Consider the following 12,483-nt stretch of genomic DNA (forward strand, 5'->3'; position numbering starts at 1 on the left):
TCCAGCATCATGCAGAGTCATGCAGATGGTATGCAGTGGAAGGTGAGGAATACTAAGTGGCCTGAATCACAAAGAAAATCCCAAATGCCACGCACACATAAAAAACCAAGAATGCTCTGGTGCACCTACACAGACAACATGCCATTTGTCCATGTTTGAAACATTTTGCATTTTAAGGCCCAGCAGTCAAGAGCTCAATGAGGCAAAGACTTTGCAGTCAAAGTCTGTCAGGGTGACTGAGGAGATCAATAATGATTAACAAAATAAAGTCTCTGATTTAAAGGGCCCCACTGTGCAAACAAAGTAAAGGCAACATGACAAGCAAGGTCAGATTATTTGCATCTCAGATCTCCTGATCTGTACAGACAACTGCACAGTCCTAGTCAACATGGCCTCACAACATTAGGAGGGTTTATCTCACTCTTTTGTGATGACAGCAGTTCAAAGTAGATTTAAAGCACAAAGAAGATACCAGCCGATTTATTCCGATGTTTCAGCAGCAAATAGCCCTCTTTAGGACTCTTTTGATAATGCATTTTTGGCAGAAGCTTAAATTTATTTGGGAATTTAAACTATTTTAAGTCCAACCTAGCTGAAGACATCTTTTACTTTATGGTTAAACTCTCATTAGGCATAAAATTAGTACAAATGCTGGAGCCAGACTCCTCAGGCTATGACAAAGACATGACTGAGATATGCAGCTTATCAGATAGTTAATCCACTTCAGCAGTGTTGATCAGTATGAGTACGGAAATTTCCAAGAACCTGGACTCTTGACAAAGTTTGCCCCATATTGCACTTAAAGACAATAAAAACCAGCATACCTCAAATGATAGCAGAATAGCTCTGGGTAAACTATCGATAAATGCAGTGAGGAAACATTCAGGGGATTATATTAAAGAAATTTATTTCATTTTTCTTTTAAAACTGGCACATCTTAAAAAGAAATGACTCTTTCACAACTGCGTACCAGAATACGTTTTATGTATTATTGTTTATTGTTGCACTGCAGTGAGATCTTTCATGGCCTCATCAGTTACTGTGTGGTGTACAGCAGGTCAGCTTCCTGGGTCCCCTACTTTTTATAAAGATTCGTAAAATATACATCTCAGACGTTTGCTGATGATATGACTATATTCAGCCAGAGAACCAACTAGAGGAGACTCTGAAAGCTTTGCAGCATTGAAAGAAACCTAAGATGGTGAAGAGAAAAGTGAAGTTATGAATTCACCTGGGAGAAAGAATTTTTTTTTTATTCTTTGTTCAGAAACTGTCAGCAAGTGAATGACATTCATGTCAACTGTTGGGGATTCAGTTAAATGATATCATGACACTGTTGAAGAACTGTTGCCTAATGAAGTTTAGAATACAATCCTTGTTTTATAGCTCTGAGCACAATGGGAGTCTTTCCATAAGATGTTCTGGCATACTGGTTTCCTGTTTGTTGGTCACCCTAATGAGCATCAGAACCTGTGTAAGGATTCAAGAAAAATTGCCTTAGATGGGGTTCAAGAGGACAACTTCTTATGTCATCCAATGTGCATTTACAATATTTAGCGCAGGGTACCCTGAAAAATTACTATTGCAACCATATGAGGTTAATAAACGAAGAAGCTGCTGAGTGGTAAAAGACAGAGAGCTTCAGTTTCTCCCTCTCTTCATATCCGTGACAGTGAGCGAGGAACTATGGACAGCCTCATTAACACTCATAATTGCCTCTATAGAGGCCAAATGTCTGAATAAATGTCCCCACATCTGCAAAAGGACAAAAAAGAAAGGAAAAAAAACAACAACTTTGTCCTTGAGTTTTTTTTGTTTTTTTTTTAAAGCAATCAATCATTTATCCCCCAAACTCTGATTTAGGCTTAATTTCAGGCTTAATGCGGAGCAGAGACTAACAGCTGAGAGCATTCATTACCTTTTAATTTCATTTTCCGTATTTTTATTAGTCTGATTTGCTTGTGCACTGTGTAAATCTCAAAGCAATTCCTTAATTTGGATCAACTGTGTGACCCACAAATGCCACACAAATTCTCAGTAGATCAATTGTTTACATGCAGCTTGGCCGACATGGGTCTTTTTTATTTAGAGTACCACGACTTTACCTTGCAGCAAGTAGTTTACTGTCTGGATCCCGGCATTTAAATGCAAATTCAAAGTACTGCGCATGTGACCCGTCGGCTGTTATTCACAGTCAAATTACAAAGTTTCACATAATGAGAAAGAAAATACTGCGCGCAATGAGCTGTCTTTATTTAAAGTGGAGGAGGAGAGAAGGGGGGTTATCCAAGGTGTTTGAGACAGATGAGGGAGGTGGGGGTCGGGGAGGGAGGAGGAGGCAGGGAGGGTAAATTGGGCGGACACATAAAAACTGCAAGGGGCCGTAGATGCTGGATCACTTGGAAAGTCTAGCCGTTCCGCGCACCGCTCACCCTCATGAGCTGCTCTGGAGACGGATAGGAAACACTGCAGCAGACCCGGAGCGCCGGCCTTCGCCCCGACCCCGTCTCCTCTTGTCCGCTTAGAGGTGTCGCTAAAGGATTAATGAGCCAAAAAGGCCCCCAACTTCTCCTTTAAGGCTCATTTCGGCGTTTTTCGGCTTTAAAGCCTGGACTGCCTTACACCTTCCCTTTCACATTCATTTCATTCGAGGATACCTGTACCTCTACTGATGGTAAGCGCTCATCTACTGACATATTCACACATCAGAGATCCAGCAGGGCAGCTTTCAGAAACGGAACCTGTTGAATAAAACAGGACAATGTCTGTGACAGTTTGTGACTCTATAGTTTTGGTCTTTGGCGTTTGTGCTCGTTAAACCGACTTCACTGAGAGTTTGGAGAGCACTCCCGGTAGAAAAATACATGGATGTATGTCAATAAAAACTTTACAGTTTTACTCGGTGACACAGAAGCGGAGATAAAGTGAAATAAAAGTGTATTCGGGGACGAACAGCGCAGTAATCATGGTGGAGCTCGGAGCAGGTTAAAGCCTTTTGTGCCGGAGAGTTGAGCAGTGACAAACCAACATAGAGAGGTAATTTCCAAACAGAGTCTCAGTTCCTCAACGCGTCTCTTTCTCCAACACAATTAAAATATTTACATTATGCCGATTCGTAAGCTTTTCCAGAAATTTGGCGCAGATTCTGCGTGATTGAACACCTGTATCTGCTCCGTGTCATCCCGGTATGCGTAATGCGAAAGATGGAGATGACACAGCTCCGAATTTTCGCCACTTTGGGGAAAACATTGCTTATTTCGTCAGACAGTTTTCTGTCACAATTGATTTCAGCTGCAAATGTAGATTTCCATGCGTAATTCATGCGTAACAGAGCTAGATGTAAAACGGATTTCTCTCCACTTATGCCAAAGGCTGCAAAAACATTACAGTGCGATAACAGATGTGATTCCGGTTTGTAATTGTTGGAAGACATTGTAATACATGGGCTCACATGTTTTCACTTGTTTTGTAACAACACCTGTTTTGTAACAAATGATTATACAGTGGAATTGTGTCATTTAATACAGTAAAGCTGTAGCAGAGAAAACATTTTGCGGCCTGCAGGCGCATGGCGTCCTTGGCACACTCTTTTACTTTTCAACTCATCTTTCTCTGCCATCATACAGAGAAACGTACTCGCCAAAAGCGTTTTGTATTTACGCAATTATATATATATTTATTTATTTTTTAAAAATGTGTCCCTAAGGCAAAGGGGGGGTTCAGTTTCTTTTGGTCGTTGCAGGAAAATATTGGCCCAGGTGCTGACTTTTTGCGGATGCCACCTGATATTTGGGTTTTCAGGTTTTACATTTGTATTATCTAACGCTCTTCAGTCTGTCTTGCAAATCAGCTGAGAGCATGTCATATTTCCACACGTTTCCATTTCTTCTTTCAAAGATCGACACAAGCAATCTCAGAAAAAGTCATGCAACTCATCATATTTTTCCTTTCAGAATACACCACAGCTAACAGCACCATTAACCTGCTTTCTGTGATCTCATTGACTGTGAATGTTCTCACTGTCGAACTGCTCGCTGGGAGCAAATAAAATCCCAAACCTACACTATTCAACAACAACATCACAGGTCTGTTTTATTTTTGTAAACACAAATGAGGACATTGCATTTTGTTGGGCAGACTGGCTCAATGCGAAGCTACAGTTATTACATGAAATCCTTTAAGCTTTGCTCACAACCCACTTGTTATCAGGAAGGTAAACAAGCCACTAAAATGCATTTTTAATCGATTTTTTTTTAAACCTTTGAATATTTTCTTTGCAACTGTTTGCCATTATTTGGAGTAGTCATTTGAACCATTCATACTCTGTATCATCATTAACTTCATATGATCTAAAACTTAACAGCACTAACCAGAGCAGGACATTTGCCATGAAATTGTCTAAAATCATGTTGGTTAACTGATCACTGGCATCTAAAATGATAAAATCAGGCCAGAGATTTGGTTGTTCCCGTGGTAACCTGTTGCCCCCCCCCCCCCCCCCCCCCCCCCCTTCCTCCCTCCCACCATCACTGTCAAATTCCTCAGGAAACACATCTGAAGAGCCATGTGCATAGTCTGATCACATTATCTCTGGTCAGAGAGAGAGAGAGAGAGAGAGAGAGAGAGAGAGGCCAAGGGGGATCGAGCAAAGCCAAGGGCAGTTGACTGCTCCGGCCTAATTGCACCCTGCTCTGCATTTGTTGTTGCAGAATGTGTCTCTGTCTGTCGCTCCGTTCAAAAGTATTCTGAGTATGAAGCTTCTTGAAAGGCTTTATAATCTGGAAGGGCTGTTTCACTGTCTGATCAAGAGGAGTAAATATGAGTCCACAGTGCTGATAAATATGTTGGAAAATCGTGGAAAAAATGAACAAAGTTTGGCGTAACTGGAAATGTTTTTCTTTTTTTCTTTTTTTTTTAAAATCATCACTGGTGAAAACAGGCCAGCAAAGTGAACGCAGTGACTTTTTCCAGAGTTGAAAGTTACTCCCTGTCTGCCTTACATCTTCTTTCATCATCATCGCACCACTTCGAGTGTCTGTCTGTTTTAGCCTGCAGCTTTGTCAGTGGCTGGTTACAGTTACAAGATGTTCTGTATGGTCAGTGTTTTTGAGTGCTATGAATCCCTGTAATCATGGGAGAGGCCCTCGCTGTACAATGAACGTTTGTTGTAAGAGATGTGCACACACACACTCACTCACACACACAGACACTCACTCACACACACACACACGTTATCCCCCACCCCATGGGTAATAGAGCCGATCATGTTCTGAACCCTCTTCTCCCTTTGCCACAGTTCTCACGAACATGCAAGCGGTGGCACACACTTATGCACGCTTACGGGCATGCTCGCTCATGCACGCGCGCCGCTTAGCTCATGCGCGCATGCACCGCACATCACCCTTTCTTCACACACACTGGATCTAGTGTCATGACCGAGAAAGGAGGGTCAGTCGGAGGTCAAAGTCTAATGCTGTTAGGAAAAAGATCCTTGATTGCATGTACAGTGAGCCATGCAGGGGCCGAGATAAACGGAGAGATACAAACCCAGACATGCTCACACACACTCTGCGCGCACGCACACACACACACACACACACACACACACACACACACACACGCACACACACACACACACACACACACACACAATGTTCCTGTTAATGTGCATCCTCACTGTGTAGTAATGCTTGGGTGCTCTCCAGTGGAACGGGGTCCAAATGATGACCAAAGACCTACTTCGCTCCGGAGCACCAAGTAGAAATGTCTGCTCTGTGGTTCTGCTGTTGTGGTTAAAAATTCAGTAATTTTATTAGTGTGATTCAACAACATTTAGCGCATTTAAAATGACGTGTAAAAGAACTGAATCATTAGAGCTCTGTGCTGTGCTTGTTAAATCCACCAAAAGAAAAAAAGGCTGAGAGGAATCTTTTTTACTTTAAGTGGATATTTTCAAGATGTCTGTTGGAGAGGTTGCTCCAAAAACTTTCTTATGTTGATTAAAGTCGCCCTCTGGAACATAATCCAAGAAAATGTCATTGATGCTGTGGTAACATCAAGATTAAGAACCAAATACGCCCCACAGAAAACCATATCCACACACTACTGCTGAATGTATGACTCTTCTGCCGATGACAGTGATGTCAAAGAGCAGAAGGCCTGTCATCAGCGTCACTACAACCTGTGTGATCCCTTAAGTGGGCAAGCGGTCCTAAGAGATGAACCCCGTTTGAGAGGGATGCATTTAGCTCCTTGTGTGAGGAGGCATAAAGGTTGACAGAGTTCACTTGGAGACAGTTTCTGTAAGCAAACAGCCCTCGTGTTTTGGATATAGATTCTACCAGTCCTGATCAAAGTGGTGTTATCAGCTCTTTGGTCTGTGTGTGAACATGAGAGGAGAGCTACAGACTTTTTTTTTTTTCACTTGAAGTTGGCTCTTATCTCATGGTTTTTGCTCTCGGAGAACAGCTCGCAATCTCTGTAAAGAAGCTGCTGTTGAAGCAGGTTTTTTTTTTTTTATCAATTTCGGGAATAGATGTAATAATGTAATGAGGTGTGTTTTCTGTCTTAGGTGTGTGTAAGGCGCTGGGGATCTGCTGTCTGTGTTGTGGCACATACCTCCTTACATTCCAGTTACAGTAAATAGCTAGCTTAGCCCATGAGCCAAAATGATAAGCCTTAAAGAGACACTGGGTCTCTCTCTTACCCCCCCCCCCCCCCCCCCACACACACACACACACTGACACAGATTTACACACCTTCCCTGCACTACTCTTTCAGTAAATAACATGTAAGAGTCTCACGTGGTTGTAACTGCATTCAGTTTATAATTTTCCTGTGTCTTGATCTGTGTCTTTCAGGAACAGGGTCACTCCAACGTTCTCCTGCAGCCTCCCAACACCACCTAACATTTCCTGGAAGAACGTGTCCGTTGACTGCTCCCAACAAACATGGACAGTTTTCCCATGCTTTATTTTCTGTCGGTAAGTAAGTGGAGCATGCCATTTCAATTTGTGGCACGTGACAAGTTGCCGCATCTGACATTTTCCCCTTTCCACTGAATTGCTGATTTATGTGGCATTCATCGGGCTGAAAAGTCCCTTTGGGGTGTTGGGCAAAGCACTTGTTTGAGGACGAGCTTTTTCAGTTAAATGTGTGGCATGTAGTCACTGGTTTGCCCCGTGGCTTGTCAGAGGAGACTGAGAGGGACCGCGGCTCCTTATCGAGTTAAGACTTTGCTCTGACCTCAGGGCTGCCTCTTTTATTTGTCTAATCATAGTGGAGGAGGGAGGAGATGAGGGCGAGGGGAGGGAGTGAAGAGGAACAGCACTCAGATTCCATTCAAAAAGTTGGGTTCTTGAACCAGCTGTTTACCTTTGGAGGATGTCGCCAAAGATAAACTGCAAGTGGTCTATCTGATTAAGGACTGCTTTACTGTAAACAAGGCAGACTAGACTATATAACCAATTATAGTCTGCCCTCAGTGTGTTACAGTTAGAGAAGAGACTGTATTGGAGTTGGGAAAGACAAATATTTTATGTTAGTTAAAATGGAGGCTTTTCTCTCCCCTAATTATCTTTCTTTTTGTGTTTTCTTCCCCTCTGCTCTGCTTAGTCCTTTCCTAATCTTTTATCCCCCTGTGCCATCTTCTGCTCCCCTCAGAGACATCATGATTCCTGGTAATCGAATGCTGATGGTCATTTTAATATGCCAAGTCCTGCTGGGAGAGAGCAACCATGCTAGTCTGATACCTGAAGAAGGGAAAAAGAAAGTACCGGGCCTGCAGGGTCGTTCGGCCGCTCAGAGCCATGAACTGCTGCGGGACTTTGAGGCCACGCTGCTGCACATGTTCGGCCTCAAGAGGCGGCCGCGGCCCAGCCGCTCGGCCACTGTGCCTCGCTACCTGCTGGACCTCTACCGGCTACAGTCGGGGGAGGCTGAGGAGTCCGGAGGGCATGACATCGCTTTTGAGTACCCAGAGAGGTCAGCCAGCCGGGCCAACACTGTGAGGGGCTTCCACCATGAAGGTATGGGAAAAATGGAGCATGTTGGCATTATATGCAATAGGAGGAAATGAGAAAGCACAAGAAATGCAGGCGAATGATGTAAGAAGAGAGATGATAAATGGACCATGTCAGCACAGAAACATTTCACCACATGGTCGTCGTTGCCAGGCATTCCAATAATTTTGGTAGTAATATATTTCATTAGTATGGGCGAGGACTGCTAAGTATTCAGGAAAAAAAATAAAAAAACACATTTCCTACATCCCTTGAAACATGATTGTAAGGCAGTTCCACCCATCTCACCATAACCAAAGAATCTGAGGATGTGGTCACCAAACACTGTCTACAGAGGGGCAAAAAACATTTCTGCTAGACAAGCTCTCAAGAGCCTCATTTGACAAAACTCTGCATGTTTGGTTAGCAGCTGAAGGAAAAGCATACCTTCATATTACTGCCTTACACTTCTCACCCCACCCAGCAGAACATGGCTTAAAAAAGCCCAGGCTTGGCCTGGAATTGGAGTGTGCTCCTCTCTCATGTCTCCAGTTTATATGGAGGGCTCTTTTAGAAGGACCTTCCTCAACGTGCAATTATCTTTAATGCTACTCTGCAGGCTTCTAAATAAAGCCCCTACTGCGAACAATGTGGGTGCTGAGAGCAGACGCTGCAGCTCTCTGAAGAGATGGAAAAACAGTCTCAGAAGCTGGTGTGATAGAAAGACTGGAACGTTAGAAGGGTTTCTGTTTATTGTGACTTGGGTCTGCTTAGTTTTAGCGACAAATGCAGAGGTTTCAATTAGGCTCGGAGAAACTCCAGGGTGACGGATCTGTGAAACGTAAACTGAGGTTGGAAAGCTAGACTGAGGCACGTCGGATAAATGCTTGAAAACAGTTGTTGGCAGAGAGACCTGGGTGATGAACCAGACATAGCAAAGGGGGGGAAGCGATCTTGTAGCGTGGTGAAATGAGAAAAGTGGGGAGCTCTCAGGCTACAGAACATGTCCGCCCTTAGGGGGAGGAGTGAGGAAGGAGGGATGAGTCAGCCTTAATGGGGCTCGTCAAACGCTGCTAGTGGCAGCACACGGCAGCACGCACTTACATTAGACGGCAGCGTACCGAAGCCTGTCGGGAAGAAAGAGCACCGCCGCTGGAGGAGGAACTTCTGCTTGTGATGCAATGTGTGTGTGCGCACATGCGTGTGTGTGTGTGGGTTTCTACCGCTCTCTACAGCCGTTTACCCTCCTTCTCCTTTGCTAAACTATGTTAATAATACGTTTTGAAGCCTTTTGAGTGGGAGTGCTCGCTTTCATGGAAGCACCATTGTGCAATAGTGTGATTCAGCTTAGTGATCTGTCCAAAACACTGTGAGGTATTACAATCTGCAGCAAATGGACAGTTAGTTGAGGAGACATGTTTACAGGCTCGTGTAACAATTCAAGGCGAGTATTACCCTGGCAGATATCTTCCATCCTCTCTTCAGCCAGCTTGAGCTTTGGAGCTCCAGGAGGCGCTGTAGAGTCCCTCTGGCAGTTAAAAATTAGTTTAAGAAGTCCTTCACCTCAAGTGGCATCAATATTCTTAACTCTACAAAGTGACTGATGAGTTTTAAGACACATTTTTAAAATGTAATGAGACTGTGTCTGTGTTTGCTTTGCTAACTGTTCGCCTGTTGTTTCTTATCTTTGGCAAGACCACTGTGCTGGACTAGAAAGATGTATTCTGTATATCTTGAATTCAGCTAGAACAATGTCTTTTTTCTGCAGTTTTTCATTAATTTCAAACAACTTGACTTTGTGAAGGTTTGTGCATGCCCATTTCAAATTTTGAATGAGCTTTGGTTGAACATTCGAATACACTGCATTCGCTTGCAAGACCTCTTTTCCCATGGGCTTCAGATAAATGAGATTCTACCGTATTGTCTGACTCCTTAATGATTATTCATGATGAAAATGATAAACGTCTTAAGTGGACAAACTGCAGAGCTAATCAGAAACACAGCAGGTTTTAATAATGAGAACCACCTGGGTAAGATTAGGGCCTGGGTGTGAAATAACAGGGGTGGATTGAGCAGGAAAATAGTAGACACAACATTCCTTTCCCCAACAATGGTGATCTTGCCAGAAATCTGCAGACTGAGCGTGGAACAGGGAGCCTCCACTGTGTTTATACTGTAGCTGTGGTACGTTAATCACCACCCTCCTTGTAATGCATGTTTCAGCAAAGTGCTCAGAGAAAGGCATTGAGAGAAGGGCTGGATAATCCTTATAGATAGATAAGGAAACGTGGACGATGTATATTTGTATTCTTGAATACCCCAGAGGCCTTGAAAAGTGAGAACGTACATTAGTTTGTGTCAATTAAGCCATGTCAGAGCGAGGAAGTGAGAGTGTTTCATACTTTTATCTGGTGGTAACTGTCGGAGAGCAAAGAACTCAGGCATACAGATGAACAAGAGATACAGTATTTAAGATGCTTTAAGGTGCTACGCTGCATTTGTTGATATTATAAGTTCTGAACATTCAGGGATTATGCAGCTAATCAAACGTCCCACATTTCTCCTCACTTTCAGAGCACATGGAGAGGGTGCATGAGCCTGATGATGGAGAAACCATGCCCATTCGCTTCCTGTTCAACCTCACCAGCATTCCAGAGGACGAGCTGCTCTCTTCTGCCGAACTGAGGCTCTACCGTCATCAGATTGACGAGGCCGTCGCTGACGCCCTCTCAGACGACCAGGGGCTTCACCGGATAAACGTGTACGAGGTGCTGAAGCCCCCGCGGCAGGGGCAGCTAATCACGCAGCTCTTGGATACGCGGCTTGTGCGCCACAACGCGTCACGCTGGGAGAGCTTCGATGTGAGCCCTGCCGTGCTGCGCTGGACTCGTGAGGGCCTCCCAAATTATGGGCTGGCTGTGGAGGTTCTGCACCTCAACCAGACGCCACGTCACCAGGGCCGACACGTCCGCGTCAGCCGTTCACTACACCGGGAGCCTGGCGAGGACTGGGAGCAGCTACGCCCCCTCCTGGTTACCTTTGGCCATGACGGGAAGGGTCACCCGCTGACCCGCCGGACCAAGCGCAGCCCCAAGCAGCGGGGCCGTAAACGCAACCGCAACTGCCGGCGCCACGCACTGTATGTGGACTTCAGTGATGTAGGCTGGAATGACTGGATAGTGGCGCCCCCTGGTTACCAGGCCTATTACTGCCACGGGGAATGCCCCTTTCCTCTGGCGGATCACCTGAACTCAACCAACCATGCCATTGTTCAGACACTGGTGAACTCTGTGAACAACAACATTCCCAAGGCCTGCTGCGTGCCAACAGAGCTCAGCGCCATCTCCATGCTCTACTTAGACGAACATGACAAGGTGGTCCTAAAAAACTACCAGGAAATGGTAGTGGAGGGCTGCGGCTGCCGCTAACACGCAGACCAGCTAGAACTTGTACTTGGACTGGCGACTTGAAAAAAGCAAAATGGACGCTAAAGCAAATCAGAAGGTCTTTACTCCCAAAAATGTTCACTTGGTCCCTTATTTATAACGTTTATGTTGAGGTGTATGTTTGTCTCACTTTTTTTTGTTTCTTTGACAATATGATCATATATTTTGACAAAATATATATATTTATATCTACATATTAAAAATAAATTGAGTCCTTATTTTAAACATGAAAAAGCTGTACAACTTTTCATAATGTACATTAGATTGTATAAGGTTTTTTATTGAGAAAATAGTAAAAACAATCTAAAAAGTAAAGTTTATTTACTGGTAATATTTATTGCTTTCATATGATATACATTTTTGGAGAAAAAAAAAATAAAAACATGAATTGCTTCCAATAACACCTTCAAGCAGAGCACAAAATGCACCCTTTGTGTATTCACGTAAATTAGAGCACTGTGTGAATTTGTGGCCAATTGACTGAAATAATCACAAATGTTCAGTGAATTTAATTGACTTACATGATTTTAATAGCCCCTTCCAGCAAAATCCATTTTACCATCTTGTAAAATATCTGTAATACCTATCTACTATTAGGGGGTTGTAAAAAGAAAGTTGGCAGTAATTATTTATTACTGTTTAAACAGGAATTTGGATTTAAATTCTAAGCCTGATACTTACCTTTTACCCTTTAAGTGTGTTCAAATCACTTTTTAGCTGAAAGAAAGACAAAAGCAGAGAAATCTTTCTGATCTTTCCCAAATAAATATTGTTTGGTTCATTATCTGGCATTTCACCAGCTCTGAGTGATTCACACTTCATCAAAGAAAGACGAGTAATGGGATTTATCGCCCTGCGGTCGTATATTTTCTCAATTTTCATCCTGTTTTCAATGACAGAAGCTGTTACAGACATGGTATGCCATTTCAAAGCCAGTGGGCTTTTGGGTTAGAGCCTTATTGTTCTCAAATTTCACTTTTATGGCAATTAGGCTAACATGTGGTGGTTGGACACTCGCTAATCCAATTGCAGTCGGG

The 12,483-nt window shown here is 43.5% G+C and overlaps 1 protein-coding gene across 1 annotated transcript; it reads left to right on the forward strand.

Annotated features, from left to right (window-relative positions):
* The first annotated feature begins 2,322 nt into the window (after positions 1-2,322).
* Positions 2,323-11,680, forward strand: bmp4 (bone morphogenetic protein 4). Its single transcript, XM_070979875.1, has 4 exons — positions 2,323-2,674; positions 6,861-6,983; positions 7,663-8,027; positions 10,575-11,680. Exons 3-4 carry the CDS (start codon positions 7,670-7,672, stop codon positions 11,426-11,428), a joined length of 1,212 nt encoding a protein of 403 aa, XP_070835976.1. The 5' UTR covers positions 2,323-2,674; positions 6,861-6,983; positions 7,663-7,669; the 3' UTR covers positions 11,429-11,680.
* Positions 11,681-12,483: the final 803 nt, after the last annotated feature.

The sequence above is a fragment of the Chaetodon trifascialis genome, chromosome 14 (assembly GCF_039877785.1).
Source record: "Chaetodon trifascialis isolate fChaTrf1 chromosome 14, fChaTrf1.hap1, whole genome shotgun sequence".
Lineage (NCBI taxonomy): Eukaryota > Metazoa > Chordata > Actinopteri > Chaetodontiformes > Chaetodontidae > Chaetodon > Chaetodon trifascialis.